Source organism: Cupressus sempervirens, chromosome 9 (assembly GCF_028749045.1).
Source record: "Cupressus sempervirens isolate cs-2001-9-10 chromosome 9, ASM2874904v1, whole genome shotgun sequence".
Taxonomy (NCBI): domain Eukaryota; kingdom Viridiplantae; phylum Streptophyta; class Pinopsida; order Cupressales; family Cupressaceae; genus Cupressus; species Cupressus sempervirens.
Genome location: NC_143126.1, coordinates 473461711 through 473480700, shown reverse-complemented (window position 1 = coordinate 473480700; position 18990 = coordinate 473461711). Strand labels below are relative to the sequence as shown.

The following is an 18990-nucleotide window of genomic DNA, read 5'->3' as shown; positions in this document are numbered from 1 at the left end:
TGAAATGTATAGATAATATTGGTTGGTGAATCCATCATTCTGACAAAAAAAATTCCTTTGAATTTTAGGGATGCACAACATTGGCTTAGCTATACAAATTTACAATGAGATCTGTAAAATTCCCTATGAATTTGCCAATATGGAAACTTAACCAAGTCAAACAAACAAGGGCCCTTCGGCAAGTGAACTAAATTGGTGCCCAAGAAACCCTATTTCAATCACTTATGGTTAAATTACTAGAATATCAAGTTCAATCCTTCAATTGTTTCGAGAACTCAAAGTATTTACAAAAATTGTTTGTAGGGTTTGAAATATTGACTTTTCCATGTCATCAGTTTGTTTCACAAGAACCTGACACTAATGTAGGCATTGTAGCAATTGATGCACTCACTTTGAAGCCAACTTCCCTATAATTGATAATGTTTACATTTTGAATCTATTTGGGTAATAGAGGTGTTGTGATATCTTAAATCTATTCCTCGAATGTAATAAATAAAAAATAGTATTTGAGAAAAATAAATGAGATGACTACTAAAAAAATCTTTGTTTCAATCCCTTTTGAACCCTATATATAATTTCAATGTCCAAACTTCACAAGAACCAAGCAATTACCTAACATTCTTCAATGTCTAAACTTCACAACATCCACGTAGTAGCGTGACATTTTTTAATGACCCTTTCTTGCATTTGAATTACTCATGTTTGCATGCTTACCTCTACTACCACAATAATGAATGCATAGAATATAATTTGAATTCTTTCAGTATAAGGTTGTTGTTTAAAAAAATATATGTTTAAAAAAATTATATTTATTTACGAGAATAAAAATATAAACTTATAATTAATATCAGCCTAAATCTTGCACTTTTCGTTACAAGTACTAGTGACTATAGCTTACATATAAGCTTTACATTGTTCTAGATTAATGTTTACATGATGATACATGTTTATAGACTGATAATTTTTTTCAGTTGAAAAATGTAACATCTATCAAACGTTTCCCTTAGATTTCTTACTTTTCCTCTCAATGCTAAATGCTAGGAATACCTAATAAGTATAGCTTACATATAAGTCTTACATTATTCTTGATTAACCACGTCACCAACTATAGGTTGCAGATAAGCTTTACATTATTCTAGATTAATCGCATCACCAACACTATTACTCTCAATCTGAATAACTAGCTAGTAACTATAGCTTACATATAAGCTTTACATTACCCTAGATTAACCACATCACCAACACACTCACTCTCAGTAGTGTTGCTCTGATTTGTTCGATTGTCAACAAGCACAGGGGTCGTGAATTTCAAACGAGATGGCTCCATCTTCCCTTCCAGGATCAGCACCAACTGTCCCATGGTAGTACACTCTCAGTAGTGTACTACATGCTCTCAATACTACATTTCTTTCAATGCAGAGCAATGCTACAACACTTGCTTTTCTCACCTCTTCAATATCTTCCTCCTCAGCAACACCCTTTTCCACAACATTAATCGTGTTCCCCTGACTAATTTGGGTCGCAGCCCATGGCGGAAAGTAATACATACTTGAATCTTGCACGTCTAAATCCAAAGTTCTTCTCCCGGAACTGATTTCCAAGAGCGTCATGCCAAAGCTGTATACATCGACCTTTGGAGTAATGGGAACACCAGAAATCCATTCCGGAGCTAAATAACCTCTCGTCCCCTCGTTGTGGTCAGAATACGACTTAAATCCCTGTTCACAAGCTTTGCCAAACCGAAATCGGCCAAGGTGGGGCAAAAATCAGCATCAAGCAGAATGTTCTGAGGCTTTGCATCGCCGTGAATGATGCGATCTCTGCATTCCTTGTGGAGATATAACAAAGCTCGAGCAGTGCCTAAGGCGATCTTGAACCGAGCCTTCCAGTCGAGCACCTTGATTTTACTTTTGGAGCCACTGGTGAAGAGTATGGAATTCAGCGATCCATTGGGCATGTAATCATACAGCAGTAACCGTACTTTGGATCCTTGTGCACAAAATCCTCGAAGCCTTACTAAATTCCCATGTTGTATATTTCCAAGTGAACTGATTTCCGCTCGAAATTGCTTCTCATCTCGGCTTGAATTGGACTCCAATTTCTTCACAGCCACAAGTGTACCGTCTGGTAGAGATACTGAGCCGAATCCTCCGTTCCCCAGCTTAGACCTGAAGTTCCTAGTCGCAATCTTCAACTCCTTGTAACTGAACATTATAAGAAAAGAGTCGGATGAATCTTCACAACGTTCAGTAGATCGTAGTCGATCTTGTCGCCTCCTCCACATAGAAAACGAAAAGACAGCTAAAGCGATGGCGAGCGCAGTGACAATAGCAATCACAACAGGCACGACGGTTTTGCGTTCGGATGACGATGGTGGATCAAACGTTGCATGGGCAGAGGCAGCGGCTACTCGAATGAAGACATTTGAATTGCTACTAGTTGATGGAGAACCACGCAAACCAAACAGAGGTGTGGACCAGATTTGGCAGGGACCTGAAGGTGGATTGAAAGCATAACCAGTGCACGAGCAGTTGCTGAGGCAGGCTTTCTCGCAATCTGTCGTTGTGGGCGCTGGGATGTAAGAACCATAATCATTAAACGATGTTGCGTTGGACTCGATAAATCTGTCGGCTGTGCAATTCAAGGAACTCTGGCGAACACAGCCACTGCACGACCAGTCCAGTGAATCCCAGGCTTCGTTTACACAGCTGCAGAATTCAGAATTAATGGAGTTACAGACGCCGAAAGCGCATTCATCTCTGGGCAGAGACCAGAACATGCTCCATTTATTCCCATCGAACTGAGCAAGTCGCATATCTCCGGACTTGGTCAAGATGAAATGCATGGGCGCACGCATATTATGCGTTGGTGTTAAACTGACATACAAACTAGAGCTGGTGATTTCAACGCTGACATTGAAAAACCTTTTGTCTGTCGTCTCTGGAATACGACTGAAAATTCTACCATCCCAAACTCCGCTCGACCAATACTTGACAGAGTTATTCCACATTAGCACAATTTGTTTGGCGCTAGATGGATCCAACTGGAAGGAGAAGAGCCCAGGAGCAGGATCCAACTAGCTTTTCCAAGACACCAGTTTTAGTTGTTCACCAAATCTCATTGCTGGCAACCAGATATCTGTCGGTATGTCGAAACTCTGCCACACAGTTTCAGATTTGTTGTCATCACCGCTCAGCATCAAAAAATTACCGGAGTCTAGTATTTTTAAGTAATGAAGAGACTGCTGCCACGGAGAAGCACATCATTGAACGTCAATTCCAAAGAGAGGAATAAATCTGATTTCATAAAGTGCCTGTCGACTGTGAAACAATTCAGTGAAATCAGACGGAATGCCACTGGAGTCAAACTTATTTGCGAAGAAATTTGAGAAGACGTCGTGAGTATGTTACGTCAATCGTGACTTTATTTTCAACTGCTTCTTATTTTATTCCAAAAATAATTGAGAAGACCCGGTGACTATGTTAACGTCATTTTCAACTTCTTATTTTATTCCCGTGGATATATACCGGGGAACATTCTACACAGTTTTTACTGTTTTAAATTCAAAGTGTTACGATCATATATCATTTAAAATATAAATAAGAGGTGCAATCATATCATATATCTTTTGAAATATATATAAATATTTTTTAAGTCTATAATATTAATCATTTTTTAAATAATGTTATAGATTCTTTTTTTCAAATACTTAAAGATGACTAGTCTCTTGGTTGTATAAATTGGGTAAGATTGAGGCTAATAAAGAAATGAAAAAAAATTGTTAGAAAATGTTGCAAAATATTTCAAAACAAAAAGTATTAAACGTGCTTGATTTTGTTAAAGTACCTAAAATAGTAAACAAGAAAATTCTTAAACCATAGTAGAACCCTTTCTCCACAAATTCTACTTTTTCTACCGCTAAAAAATAAATGGACATAATTTTTTTTACCAAACCTTTGCACTATATACAATTATTTATAATGACCATTAAAATAGGGATTTCTTTTGTGAATTACTCCTAACCTACATTAAATATTACCATAATAAATATGTTAAAAATTATATGTTATTAATTATAAACTTTTCTTCTTTCTAATCGGTAAATGGCCAAAGCCTTATATTATATTAAATAAGCAAAAGTGGTTACAAAATTCTCCTTTCTGACGGGCACTGATAGGAAAGAACGGAGAAAGAAAGCCTCTAGTCTCGCTCGAGACCAAAGTCCTTTATTATACATATAATAAAAGGGGCATAGCCCAGTGAGAGAAGAAATCAAAACTTCATTGAAATACTTTGGTAAGCAGAACATCAAATATCCTTAATATGAAATGAACCATGGTCATCAAATAATATAAATTTATTGGGGAATAATAGGAAACCTATTGATAGGGAAAACCAACACCAAAATGTAATACCCAAAAGGGTTAGACTTAATATTATTAATAGAATAAAAACAAGACTTGTTTAGGACATACTTGTTAGGAGATAAAGTCTATCAAAATCTAAGTTTAATAAGTGAAAACTGCCTGATATCGCAGGGTTATTAAAATGTACAGAATAGATTTAATAGGCTAATTTAACAATTATCTAGTTTACGATTTGTTTTGCTTTAATTATATTCAGTTCTATACTGATTTCGAGATTTAGCTTGATTAATAATTTAATTTTTAATAGCTTATTTTAGGATGGTATTAATTGGGAACTCCTCATAAGCCTCAACAACCTTTTATAATTTAAGAGTATAATATTAGTAACGTGGTAATAGGAGGGAATGCCAGAACATAATGCATTTTTCATTTTTAGTTTTTAAGTATGAATGAATGAGTTTCAAGTGCGAGTATACTAAGTAAATCTTTAAGTGGTTGAATAAAGAATTAGCAAGATTTGATCTGATCATCTTACTAGATTTGATGATCATATACATGCACAAAAGACAAAACCATTCAGAGGGCCGATCTCAATTCCTTGAAATTGGAACTGAATACTCATAAGATAATATTTAATATTAATATTAAAAAAATTTACATAAGTAAGTGATTAGTAATCCGTTGAGTACAAGGAAGGCCCTAAATTATACATATTCTACTTGCTGCCTATGGAAAATGTAGCAAGTTAAAACTTGATATTACTCTAAGCTATATCTAAAAAGAAACGAGCACTACATAGCCTAAACAAAGAAAACCATAAAGTACACTCATTATCCCAATTAAACTTCATGAGTCTGCTTCCCAAAGACCATAATTATTTATGTGGCATCCTTGAGGTTTTCTTCCCTGGAGCTAGTGGAAACTCATAGGTATTCCTAGTTTTGCTTGATTTATCAAAGTTGGGGAGGTAGAACTCAACAATTTCTAGGTTAGAGAAGTTCCCATTTGGGTGAATGTATGCATCAAAGGCTAGCAAGTAAGTTGCTAGCTACTCCCTTGTTGGGTCTTCTTTAATGCCTCTCCAACATAGTAGGAATTGCATGCTTACTTCCATTCTTGGAAGAAAAGGATGTTATCTCTAATGCTTGGGAGCAATGGCGAGTTCAAAACTACCTAATTGGTGAGCCATGTAGGCTCTAGGCAATGTCATTTTGAGTTTATCATCAATGCTAAAAAACACTTCCTCTAAACCTACTAACCAACTCGGGTCAAATATATTGTAGCCAAGTCTAATAATGTCCCATTTCTCAAGTCTAGTCCTAGCTAGACATCCTATCCATGTCCCTAGAATATCATTGTTGGTGCGCCATAAAAAATTGTACTTTAAAACACCTTCCCCCAAACCCTATTGACCGCTACCCTACTGATGTCATCTATGGGCCTAAGTAATTGATTTCATCTTTCAGATTTAACTGAACCGAGAAAGGCCATGGTTCTATTTTTAGAAGTATGATATAGGAAAATATTGGTGTCCATAGATTGGGGGGAACATAGAACCTAATTCATACGAGATGAGGAGAGTATGAAGATTAATGCCTTTGACCCACATTTATAACATAATTGATAGGAAGCGTCTAGAGAGTCGAGTGATGGCCCCAACTCTATCCAACTAAGTGATTATTCCTCCACTCGAGCTCGTAATTTTACTATGATGCCTATAGTCATGTTATCTTTGAGGAGAGGATTCAAATATATGGAGATATGTGAGCCAAGATTTGCACCAATAGAGAGAATCATATATCCAAGTACCGAGGGAGAGTATGATGTGAGTTGATATCTTATGATAATAATCCTTTACTAGCTATGATTAAATGTTGATATTTTTTCTCCATCTATACCTTTGTTTGCTAAACTATCTGCTTCACTATTGTCTTCTCTAAATATATGTGAGAATCTAATTTCTTCAAATTCTTCTAGTAGTCTTATGGTTATTTCTAATCTAAAATTTAATACCCAATTTGGAGTTCTTCCTTTCCTAAGTGCATTGAAGACTATTTGTTAGTCTCCTTTGATTATGATTTTTTTAATTTTTTTCTTAATACAAATCTTTAATCCTTCTTCTACTGCTTCTAGTTCTGTTATATTATTCGAGACTAATCCCAGTGGCTTTGCTCTTTTAACGAGCTAGTTTCCAAATTCTTCCCTAATAATACACCATATTCCCACTTTTCTAGGGTTGCCTCTAGATGCTCTGTCAAAATTTAGTTTCTTCTAGCCTTTCGGTGGTGGTTCCCATTTTATTTTTTCTGGATGTACTATTATTTTTCTTATATATGAGTATTGAATTGTTTAGATGTTTCCTGTTTTTTTAAATTTTAGCATCCCACTTTGAAAAGGAGCTTCTTCTTTCAAATTTCTCCTTAGATCACAATTTATGACTTCCACAATGTTAGCCTCAATTTTTTTGTAGAGAGATAGTGTGTTAAGTTCTTCATTCTAAAAGATTCCTCTATTTCTTTCTTTCCATATCTCCCAAACTAGGATTGTTGGCATAATGCACCAAAGCTTTCCATATGCTTTATTGTCTACTTTTTTTGGACACCCTATCAAATGGTTTTTCCATATTTCTAGTAAGTGGTCTATCAAGTTTAGTTTTGATTTGAGCCAAATTAAACATTCCTCCACAAATTCGCACTGGTAAAGAAGATGCTCTACAGTTTCTAATTCTTCTTTACAAAGAGTACATCTCGATGGTCCTTCGAATCCCATTTTCCTAATTCTATCTATAGTTAGAATTCTTTCTTGGATGGCTGCCCATAGAAAGATAACCCTCTTTAGGCAGCCCTGTTGGATCCCAACAGAGATTCATCAAGATGTTTATTGCTTCCCATCTTTGCAAATTTATGATTTGGTTATATCCTTCTTTTACTTCATAGTTTCCATCTTTAGAAGCTACCCAAATAAGTCTATCCTCCCTAGTAATGGGAAGATCTATAAGGATTTTTTCTAAAGTCTCTTGGTCTACCTAATTGAGACCACAATTGTCTAAGGATTTCCATTCCCAAGTTGTTTCTTCATTGGATTGGACAAATTGAATGTAATCTTCTACCTTTGTACCCCAAATAGTTTGTAAGTGAATCTTTGCATTATAAGTTACGTCAGAGTGGTCAAGGAGGGGATACCCATTCTAAGACTCTTCCATGAAAAGAGCTTTATCACCTTTACTGATATCCCATGAAGTATATTTGGTTATAAGGTAATGACACTTCATAAAGAAATTCCACATTTCTGAACCTTTGGGAGGGTTTCTTGTTCTGAATAGTGATGAACTATCTGACGTGTTAAGATATTTGTTATATAAAATTTTTACCCATTTACTATCTCTTTCTTCACACAATCTCCATACTTGCTTTTCTCATAGAGCTTCATTTTGCCTTTCTAGATTTTTTATTCCTAGACCCCCTACTTCTTTAGGCCTGCATATTTTTTCCCATCTTATTAATGTTGGCTTCTTCTCTTCTAATCCATTCCAAAAGAAGTCTCTTAATTTCTTTTCAATTTTCTGATTTATATTCTTAGGTAGTTGTGAACATGAAATTTGATAAGTAGGTATGACAGATAGAACAACTTTGATTTTTGTATCTCTTCCAACTTTAGTTAGCTATTTTCCTTTCTAGACTTTTGTCTGATTGTCTATTTTTCCCAATATTCATTCCCATCCTTAATTATTTTTGTTTTCTTTTTCTAGATGTATTCCCTGATATTCAAATGGTGTGCCCTTTTAAAATCCTAGTGTATTGCATATATATTTTTCTCTACCTAGTGTTGTGTTTAAGAAAAAAAATCAGATTTTTCTGCATTGATTTTTTGACCTAAGGCTTTTGTGTAATTGTTTAAAATTGTTTTGAAATAGTCAATCTCTTGCTTAGTCCTTTCTTCAGCTAGTATAGTATTATCAATGAATTGTTGATGTGTGGTGTTATCCACATTGTTGTTGGCCATTGTCCCTTTAATTTTATATTGAAGTTGCACTATTTTTATTGCTCTTCCAAAATATTCTTCCATGGTGATGAAAAGAAAGGGGGAGATACGGTCATCTTGTCAGAGCCCCCTAAATATACTAAAAAAACATTTTGGAGTTCCACTAATAAAGAGAGATATTCTTCAAGTAGAGATGCATTGATAAATGACATTTATCCATTGTTTAGAGAATCCAAAAACTTTGAGTATTTTACATAGTAATCTCTAGTCTACTCTATCATAAGCTTTTTGTATGTCTAGTTTTAATAGCATACATGCTTCTTTGTTTTTGGATGATAAATGAATTATTTCTTGGATGATAGAAATGCCATCTAGAATAGATCTCTCAGGTACAAATCCTATTTGTTCTTCTGAAATTGACTTAGGGAGAAGTTTTTTGAGATAGTTGGCTAAAGCTTTTGAGAGAACTTTATAGATGGTATTACATAGTGTAATGGGTCTGAATCTCTTGGTTCTTCTGTCCTATTTTTATTTGGGATAAGAGTAAGGAAGGTATGGTTGATTTTCGCTAAGAGAGTTCCTCCATTCCTAGATACTTCCACTGCTTTCCATAAATCTTCACCTTATATTTCCCATCATTTTTGGAAGAAGAACACTTGGAATTCATTAGGCCCTGGTGATCTCTCTAAGTTAATACCAAAGAGAGTCATTTTGATTTCTTGCAATGTAAATGGTTTATTGAGAGATTTATTATCGTCAATTGAAATTACATTGGGTATAGATTTCAATATTTGTTCTTGTTCTATTGTATTAGAATTCTCGTAATTATTCAGTGTATCTTTAAAATACTCTACAAAAATTTATGCTATTGTATTTGGATTATCTATCTATTCACCTTGTGTATTTTTTATTTTTTCTATATTATTACAAGCTCTGTGATGTAGGGGTACTGTTGTGAAAGAATTTCATGTTGCAATCTCCTTCTGCCAACCATTTCTCCCTAGACTTTTGCTTCCAATATACCTTTTCTTTGGTTTTAATTTTTCAGTATATTATTAAAATTGCTTCCATATTTGCTTCCAACATTATTAAAATTGCTCTTCTTGCCACCAATTATTTATATTTTTCATAATTTTTTTGTCCATAAACTACGTTATTTCACATTTAAATGGATTTCTTCTAGGATTGGACTGTTCCTAGGTTTCAATTTTAATCGAAAAATAATCTGATCTTGCCATTGGTAGAATTTATTTAGTGATTTCACTTTCTAGATTGGGTAGCTCTCCTTTAAAGAAAAAATTGTCTAATCTTTCTACAATGTAGCTATAATATTTTCTTCTATTATTCCATATGTACACTCCATTTTTTTTGGAATGTCTATGAAGGAGTTTCTTTCTCTCCATTCTCTTAAGTTTTTTGTAGATCTAATTATTGTCTGGATCCCACCTTATTTTTCATCTCTTTTTAATATTGCATTGAAATCTCCTCCAATAATAATGCTCTCATTTTGTAGTGTATTAAGAAATATACTGATCTCATTCCATACTATTAATCTATCTACTATTTGTGTGGGCCCATATACATTTATTACTATCATCTGGAGATTATTTTTTGTGCAAGAAACCCTACTTCCTATCCAATTAGAATTAGAGGTTATACTTTCTAGATTGACCTTTTGGTTATTCCAAATTATTCCCAATCCTCGTAAGACTCCTTGTGATGGTTTAAATTATTATTTCCAAGTGCCTAGTTTCTGTCCTAAATTTAAGCCTTCTTCTTTGTTTAATTTTGTTTCTTGAATCAATAGGATCTTTGTGTCAAAAAGTGTTAGATTACACTTTAATAATCATTTCTTGCTAGGGGCATTTAGGCCCCTAGCATTCCATGTGGTGATTCTGATTGATCCTGTGGAAGGTTCTCCACTTCTTGCCTTGTAGAATTTCTATAATCATGGTTCGTTCCTTTTCTTCATACTGCCTCCCTAAGCTCTTTTAATGATTTTAATCCTCATTTATGTTTTCTTTTTCCACAATTAGGTGTCTTCAGCCCTTCTTGATTAATGGATATGCTCATTCTCTCCAAATTTAGTTGATTCCTTACTCTTGATGTAATTTTTGATTCTTTTGTTTCCTGATCTTCTTCTATTAAGAGTTCTTTAATTAGTTGGTTGTTTATTAGTTCTTCTTCATCTTAATTTCCCCCTTCACCTTTCATCTTGCCTCTTTCTGATCTTTTCTCCCAAATGATGTTTTCTACCATGGTTTCAAAGTCTTCCCATATTGATTATTCTTCTCTTTGATTTTCCTGTTCTTCTCCCTACTTGCTTATTTGTTCCATGTTTTGTTTTGTTTCTATGTATATTTTTTCTAATGTTGTCAGCTGCAATACCTCCTTCTCATCTTTGTCTTCTACCTTTCTTATTTCTTCTTCAACCAGATCAAACATGTCCTTTCCATTTCTTGGTGTTTGCCAAAATTTGTAGCTTCTTTATTTTCCTAATAGTGACATTACTCCACTAGGTTGAATCTATTGGTGGTACATTAAAGCTCTAATAATTTATCTCTAAAGGTTCTTCTCCATCCCTTATCTAATTTTGTTCTTGAATTACTTCTTCCTTGGTTTCCCTTTCTATGTGGGCCTCTCTCTCTGACAGTTTATTGCAAAGTTTCTTCACTTTGTTCCATAATTTTTTCCTCTTACATTGAAATCAACTTTTTATTGCCTCCTTTTCATGTTTCCTTTTCTGAATTTGACCTCATGAAAACCTTTCCTTTATGTTCCTTATGCCTAATATCTACTATAATGAATTGGTCTTCCAAATTATTCTATAGGAGAAGTACCTCATGGGAGAGCATGTTTAGATTCTTAATGTTGATCTATATCTCTTCTATTGCTTTCTTTCCTATATTATAATCTATACATTTTTCTGTATTTTTCTATTGAATATTGAAAATATGTGTTTGTCCTCCATCTATGTTCTGTCCCTTCAGGTCTTGGATTTTATACTCTGATATTATTTTGTCCCTATTTTCTTCTTCCTTTTCCTCTCTTGTCCCACTATTCCTTAATATTTTCTTTAGATTAATCTTGATATTTATTTTGTTGAAGTCTATTCCTATGATTTTATTAATTTCCCCTGTATATTTAGTAAAAGTTAATCTATATATAGATCTATTGTGATACTTTTCCTATTTGATTCACTTTGATCTACTTTTACTAAGAATTTTATCTTACTTGCTCTAAATTTATTAACTGCAAATCCTATTAAAGTTCTAGAAATTGTCCTATTCTTCTTATTATATTAATATCGTTTAATTTTGATGGAATTTTTTCATATTCCATCCGTTTAATTACCCATTTCTATTTATTATAGTTTTCATTAAAATTGGGCTGCCATGCTAAAAAATTATATGATACCCTTTGTAAAAACAATTGGATAATTCTATTAATACATTCCTAAATTTAATATCCTAACATTGCAAATACCAATATTGATTTGTATGAGGATTTATATTACTTACCTTTGCTCTGTGAATTCTTCCTAAATTTCATCCCAAATTTTTTCTATATTTTGCTAGACCGTTCCAAATTGCATAGATACTGAGATCTAAGGATTCCTGCCATTTTGCTTCAATGTATTTGTTGCTAATGATGATTGTTTCACTATTTCCAATTTAGGCTATTTTTCTTTGGTTAGGATTTGGAACTTTGCTTTTATTGTATGAGTCTGATTTCTTTTTCTGATGGGGAGGACTCTAATTTGATACTGAGGATGTCTTTCTTGCCTTCTACCTAGGTATATCAATAGGGTTTTTCTATATTGATGTAAGACCGATGTGGCTTCAAAGAGCCTAGAGGTATGTTATTAGGTTTTGAGATTTGAATGGGTTGAGAGGTTTGAATGTTTTGTAGTCTTTATTTAGACAATGACTGGATATGATTTCTTCTCTACTATTATATTTGGTAATTTTGAAAAAAAAACCTTTTGATTCTTCCATTGCTAATCAAGTCCTTTGGTCTTGGTATATCTTCTTGAAATTTATTTTTTACTGTCGTACTTTCTACTATTTCTATTTTGGACTATCTTCCACTCATATTCATCATTGTTATTATGTTGTTTTTGAATGGTTGCATTTTGTTCTATGTGAAGCCTGATTAGGGTTTTAAAACCAAAAACCCTTTCTGACGGTTTGATGATTTGTCATTTTTCCTATACCACTGAGAGTACCTCAAATTGGTTTTTGACATGTAGCCCGCTCCATCCTATTATTTGGTGTTTGTTGGCAATGTATGTCAAGGAAAGCCTACATTTTCAATTCGTCATTTTTCTTGCACTTTTTAGATTTTTTGTCATTTTCACTATTTTCACTAGGCAAAGCTTTTTCCTTTAACATAGTTGACAATTATAGAATATACTTTTAATCTATGTAAACAAATATGATTTATCTAATGTATCAAATTGTATTCTAAACTTGATCAACAATATTAGATTTATTTTTATTTAAACAAAATCTACATCATAATATTATTATAAAATTACTCATTAATAATCAAATTATTAAATAATTTAATAATCCTAATTGACTTCAAATATCTAGAAACTAGATAAAAAATTATATTAAGCTACTAAAAATGAAAGTGACATTATATTTATATAAGTCACTTAATTTAATTTAATTTTTTAAAATTATAATCACAACGAGATATTTTTAGATAAAGACAAATTAAGCATTAAATATTAGTCAAAGCTTCCTGGTGTAGTGTTGTGAGCAACACAAGGCTGAATTGAGGGAATATTATAGTACATGTTTCCATTAAATAGCGACACAAATTCCCTTGTTCCTAAACTTTGAGATCATTTCTCATCCACAAAAAGATCTAATATATGTGGTCGAATAATATAAGTATTCCTCAAATGGTTCACAATCTTGATGTTTAAACTACAAATTTACTATGGAAATTTTGATTTTTTTCGTAACTTAGTTGGCATAAAAAGATTTGAATGTTTAAAAATAAGAAAAATATTGAATTTAATACTATTTAATTATGTAGAAATCAAATGTCTATTGGAAAAAATTTAGAGTTAGATCATCCTTCTACTTACTTGATGACCATGGAGCTTTAGAAACTACAAATATGATACCAAAATTAACTATAGAGATGTGAGGATAAGTAGTCTTCATCAAGCTATAGTTGCACCCAATTCCTCCCCCAATTTCCCACAGTTGGTTTTGGAAATAATCAAGACTTGTTAAGTTACTGAGAGGGGAGGGGTGAATGTGTAACTTCAAAACTTTTCATTAGTTCGGCAATTGACAATATAAATCATTCACCATTGATTCATCTACTTTACTACATGCATAAGAAACTGAAATATAAACATTCATAACACATGGAACATAGAATTTTGGTGACCCAGAAACCTTCCAAGTAGAAAGTACAATTGGCGTGGGGATGATACCCTAAAAACTTCACTACTGCACCATAAAGTTAGCTAGTTAAGGCTTACATTGACCATTTCTGGTGATCTGCCTTGTTAGGAGCAAATGGGACTACTAGGTCCACCTTGTTAGAGGATTTACAAACATACAATGAAGCATGTACTCTATTAGGAGATGCATACAAAGACTGTTAAGTCTACCTTGTTAAAGGATTTAGGACCGATTCACCTATTAGGATGAAATAGGGGATCTTACTTACAAATTTGATTGTTGATTAGATCCTTGAAGCACTGATCACCTCATGTAATAGATATAACTTTATTGCACCTATATTGACCTTGCTGAATTCCTTGTACTACTACTAATACATATTCCCATGCAATTCTTACAATCTTACATAGATTTATTATTTTGATTATATATTGGTATGATATAATAAATCATATATATATATATATATAGACACGCCATTCCAATTTATACAAATACAAGTTCGGTGAAAACACAAGTGAATAAAACATCACTAAGTCAGCCCAATAGAAGACAATTTAGGTTCTGTAAGCTAACTCAGTGACCTTCTCATGCTCGGAGTACACTGTATTACTCAACATCGTAATGCACTTGGTAGAAGTAGAGGCTCGGACCATACTAATCACACAATGTAGCTTCAAACTCAGTGACCATTGGAGACTTGGTAGATATAGTGTCACTCGGTAGATACTAAATACTATGTTTACCTTGTTGCACTCAATAAACATTACTTCTTCCATCACTTGGCTTACACTAACTTTTCATTACGTAGACTAATTGCTCAGTAGACATTGTGAAGCTTGGTAACAACTGCACTTCTTGGTGATAACTGTTGAACTTCAGATTGTTTATATTCACCTAGTAGCTTCTGAAATGCTCATTGTAAACTGCAAAACTTAGTTAATACTAAAATGCTTGGTATGTTTACATAATTGAATAAGTGTTTCACTACTGGAAAATATAACTTAATGCCAATAATCTCCTCCTTTGGTATTGGTGACAAAAACAATTATAGACCAAGACTTATGTACACAAACTGACATACTGAATTTTGATTTTTCAAAATTTATCTTTGTAAAGTTGTTGTATATACATCTACATATATTTCCCTCATACATAAGACATGATGTATATATACATATGCACATAGTCATCCCATATATTCTGTATACATATCTCTAATCTCTATACAATCTCTCCTTTACTCTATTCCCCCCCCCCCCCCTTCCTCTATACTATCTCCCCCTTTTTTACAATAATTCCAAAGGGCTATACAAGCTATTTACATAGTAATACAAAAATGAGAGAGAAAATCTGAACATACCTTTAGAATAAGAGCAAGTGTCTTATCCCAATTATCTTGCAAAGTTTGGCATCTGTGGAGAGCTATCTGAACTTCTACTAATAGTAGTATCAAGTGGTCTGCCACTGAGAAGTTGTTATCCTCAACCAATGTTTTAGAATGTGCAATCTATTTCAGCATTGTGTCCATGATTGGAAAGATCATGTTTTGTAGATGTATTAGTATAGGTCATATCATTGCCTTTCTCTTAGAAGTTTTGCCTGCATATCTGCAAGATACCTCACCTTGATGTGATGTGTTGAGCTTGAGCTGGGGTCAAGCTACAACCTTTGTGCATTGGCTTGCATATCCTCATCAATTTTATTCAATTTCTCCTTAACTTCCTTAGTAAAGCTGTTAACATCACATTAGTTGAGTGGAATCCACATCAACACCTATGGCCTCAATAATGATATTGTTTGCATTCTCAATAATCCTATATTCCCTATCTCATTATTCTCTCAACTGCTTTTTCCTAGCCTTCTTTTCCAAGACTTGACTGACCAGTCTCATTTCATCAACTATGAAAAAGTCAAAATCTAACTTGGGAATCTCTATCTCACTATCCAAATCAATTCCTTCTTCAATTTTCTTGCCAATAATCTAAAGTTTTAGAGGTTTCTTGTGTTCTACTTCTGGCATTACTAACTTATACGTAGGAACATAAACAATTGTTGAGATAGTAGGGCTTGTAGTGAAAATTGGAATAGGACTAATTGAAGAGATGCTAAGAGGAGGGCTAACCAAATAAAAAATTGAAACACTTCCAAAAATTGATGGAGCAATCGGTGGAATACTTACAGAAGTATTTACAATACAAGAACTGGCTGAAATGAAGGTAGGTGCAATCAAAACTGTCGTAAACAAAATTGTAGAATTGGATGAAAAACTTACTATACAAGCTGATGAAGCTACTAAAATAGTTGACTCGGTAGTTGAAGAAGTTATCTATAGCTTGGAAGATGAAGTGTTTGACACTTCCATTGATGTTACCTAGAGATAGGAGGTAGCAAGGGATGATTGAGCTACTGATGTCATTGATGTACTCACAATCATGCTTGCTAAAGCTATCTTCACAGAAGATATGGAAAATTTTGGTGGAAAGTGAGGAAGGGATGCAATTACCTCTACTAAAATCCTCATAGGATCTTCTTCTTCCTACTTGTCCTCCTCCTCAGCTTCTTCCTCCTTTTATTCTTTCCTATCATTCATCATATCTTGCATATCCTCAACTATGACTATGATTGAAGGAGTGTTATCATCTTCATCATCCTCTTCTTTGTCACTTTCATCATCCTTGATCTCCACTAGATCCTCAACTAGCTTATTGAGATGATAAACATCTCTCCAAACATCAGTGGTATTCTTGACAACTAATTCCACATTCTTCATCAGTATAAGGCATGTGTTGAACTTCAGGATCATCCTATTCTCATGTTCCTTCAATGCCTTTTGCACCTCTACCTCTGTCAAATTGGGGACCAACTATTTTAGAATTTGTCCAAATATATCTTTGATAGTTTGGATGGTGTTATCCCATCTGACTCTAATCTTTTCAAGAAGTACTGCAAGCACTTATTGAGAAAATTATTCCAAAGAGAACTTCCTAGTTCTAACTTCTCCATTATCAAGTCCTCAATCTCCTTTTTCTCTATAGGATTCCTTGTCTCATACTTCACTGCTTTGAAGTTGTTTATACTTGCTCCAACCCTTAACTATTTTAACCTCTCTTCATATGTGGGTGGAGGTTGGTAAAACTCAACTTCATTGTCATCCTTTACACCTTTCTTCTTGGATCTCCTGGTGAATACAACAGTAGAGGGTTTTGGATGCTTGGTGATGATCACCTTGCCTTTCTTTCTAACTAGCTCCTCCTCTGCATCATCAAGCCCTTCTTCATCTTGTCCCTTACCCTGGTTAATCATAAGAGGTCCTTCTACATTTTTAAACTTAGCGACCCTCTTCTTATCTCTGCTAAGAGTGTGAGGGATTTTGATGCCTAGCTCTATTCTGCTCTTAGCTTCTTCATATGTTCCAAAGACTAGAAGCTTTGGGTCAACTAGCTCATTAACTAGGGCTTCAATTATGTCCCTAGTTTCATCAATGTTAACCTCATATGCAAAAGGTTTTACCCATGCCACTCTTGGTCTAACTACCTATATGTACACTCTATCATAGTCAACCATAAAAAAAACATCATTTTTGGAGTCATCAACAAGCTTGGGGAGAATCCTGAACTTGTTGTTCATCTTTTCCTTGAACACTTCAAAATAATTGTCCATTACTCTTTCAAAAATTTCACCCATCTCTACTATGAACTCATTGATTTGATACAAAATTGGGGTATCCTTCCTCTATACAATAGAACCTTTAGATGGAAATAATTTTTGCACATAAAAGAACATACATGTTAGAAATGAACCAAATTTGTAGGTGTTATTTTTTGAAGTACTGATGTTGTCCATGTTCTTGTTCGGTTGCTTCAATAGCAAATCTGACAAGTCAAACTCAAGGTTTTTCTTTGCAACCTTATAAGCTAAATATACAACCTCACATGGCATGTTGTTTAACTGACAAGAGCTATAAATTTTATGCATAATGATGTGAATGCTAAACCTAAGCTCTACATTAGTCACATTGTTGATTTTCAAGCCTCTGCCATCCCACTCAGCTAGAGTTTTCTTCTGGAGTTCTTCCCAACCTAGGGTTTTTGTGGTTTTTACTTTATTAAGCATGGAAGACCCATGATCTTGTGAATCATCCTTTTGGTGATCAAAATGGGTTATTCTAAACACAATCACCCCTTGTACACTCAGCTCAGTATATACCTTATCCACTTAACTTGAAAATTCCTTGGCAAGTGCAGGATGTGAGTTAACCCTTCAGTTTCTAGGTGTTTGTGCTCTGGTTTTAAAGAACCATCTACACACATTTCTACTAGGGTACTATCCATCTCAAGAGTTCATAATTCTTGCACAGTGCATTTAAAATGAGTGCAAATATTGTTAATTAGGAGTACCTTGGGAGGAATCTGAGACTGAGCTCCATGTGGGTCAAGAGATTCTGTAATAGCTGGAACAATGTTAAAGTTAGGTGCCTTCCACTCCACACCCTTGACTAACATCTTGGAACCCTTCTTAGCTTTGTTGCTACTACCACTTCCAGATGCCCTCACCGCTTGGTAAATGAAAGATTTCCTCGAAGATATTGCTGCAAATTTTCTCAAAAACACTTAGAAGCTCTTCAAATTGCTCTACTCCATGAATGTTGTAGTTGTGGTGAATAATGAAATCAAATTGTGCCCTTTTTATTGAAACATTTCCATTAATGCTCGATGTAATAATGACACAGTGGATGACAGACTATCATCCACTGACTAAACTTGGTAAATATTTGCAACTTGGCAAATGAACCAAACTCCATTACTTCTAACCTCGCTCGGTAGAGTCTATAATCAACCTTGATCGGTAGAGTCTTGATCTAGTTCGGTGAAAGCTAAATTCCTATGATCCCTTTGTATCTGAAATATTGATTGGATCTTTTGCTTCCTTTCATTGGAACTGCTTATGAAATTGGCTTTGTGAGCACAGTTCTAGTTCTTTCTTAAGAAATTAGTTTAAGATGATGGAGACACCCACTTCTTGAGTGAATATGCTATCATGATTTGAACTTGTTTCCCCAATAGATTAAGTAATCCACAACTACCTCATCTCTTTCCTAATGTTGTCTGCTCTAGCTTACTTTTCATCCTCAACTTTGCCTATATTGATGTAGCTTTTAGCTATATGACCAAGTTTAGTGCATGTATAACATCTTATGGTAGTATCCC

General features: G+C 34.0%; 1 protein-coding gene across 1 annotated transcript; it reads right to left on the bottom strand.

Moving 5' to 3' along the window:
* Positions 1 to 1283: 1283 nt before the first annotated feature.
* On the bottom strand, positions 1284 to 18584 carry LOC149539377 (G-type lectin S-receptor-like serine/threonine-protein kinase At2g19130). Its single transcript, XM_089802560.1, has 5 exons — positions 18539 to 18584; positions 18181 to 18371; positions 3095 to 3244; positions 1679 to 3043; positions 1284 to 1631 (listed from the first exon to the last, which is right to left on the bottom strand). The coding sequence occupies exons 1-5, from the start codon at positions 18582 to 18584 to the stop codon at positions 1284 to 1286; spliced, it is 2100 nt and encodes a 699-aa protein (XP_089658686.1).
* Between the last annotated feature and the right edge of the window lie 406 nt (positions 18585 to 18990).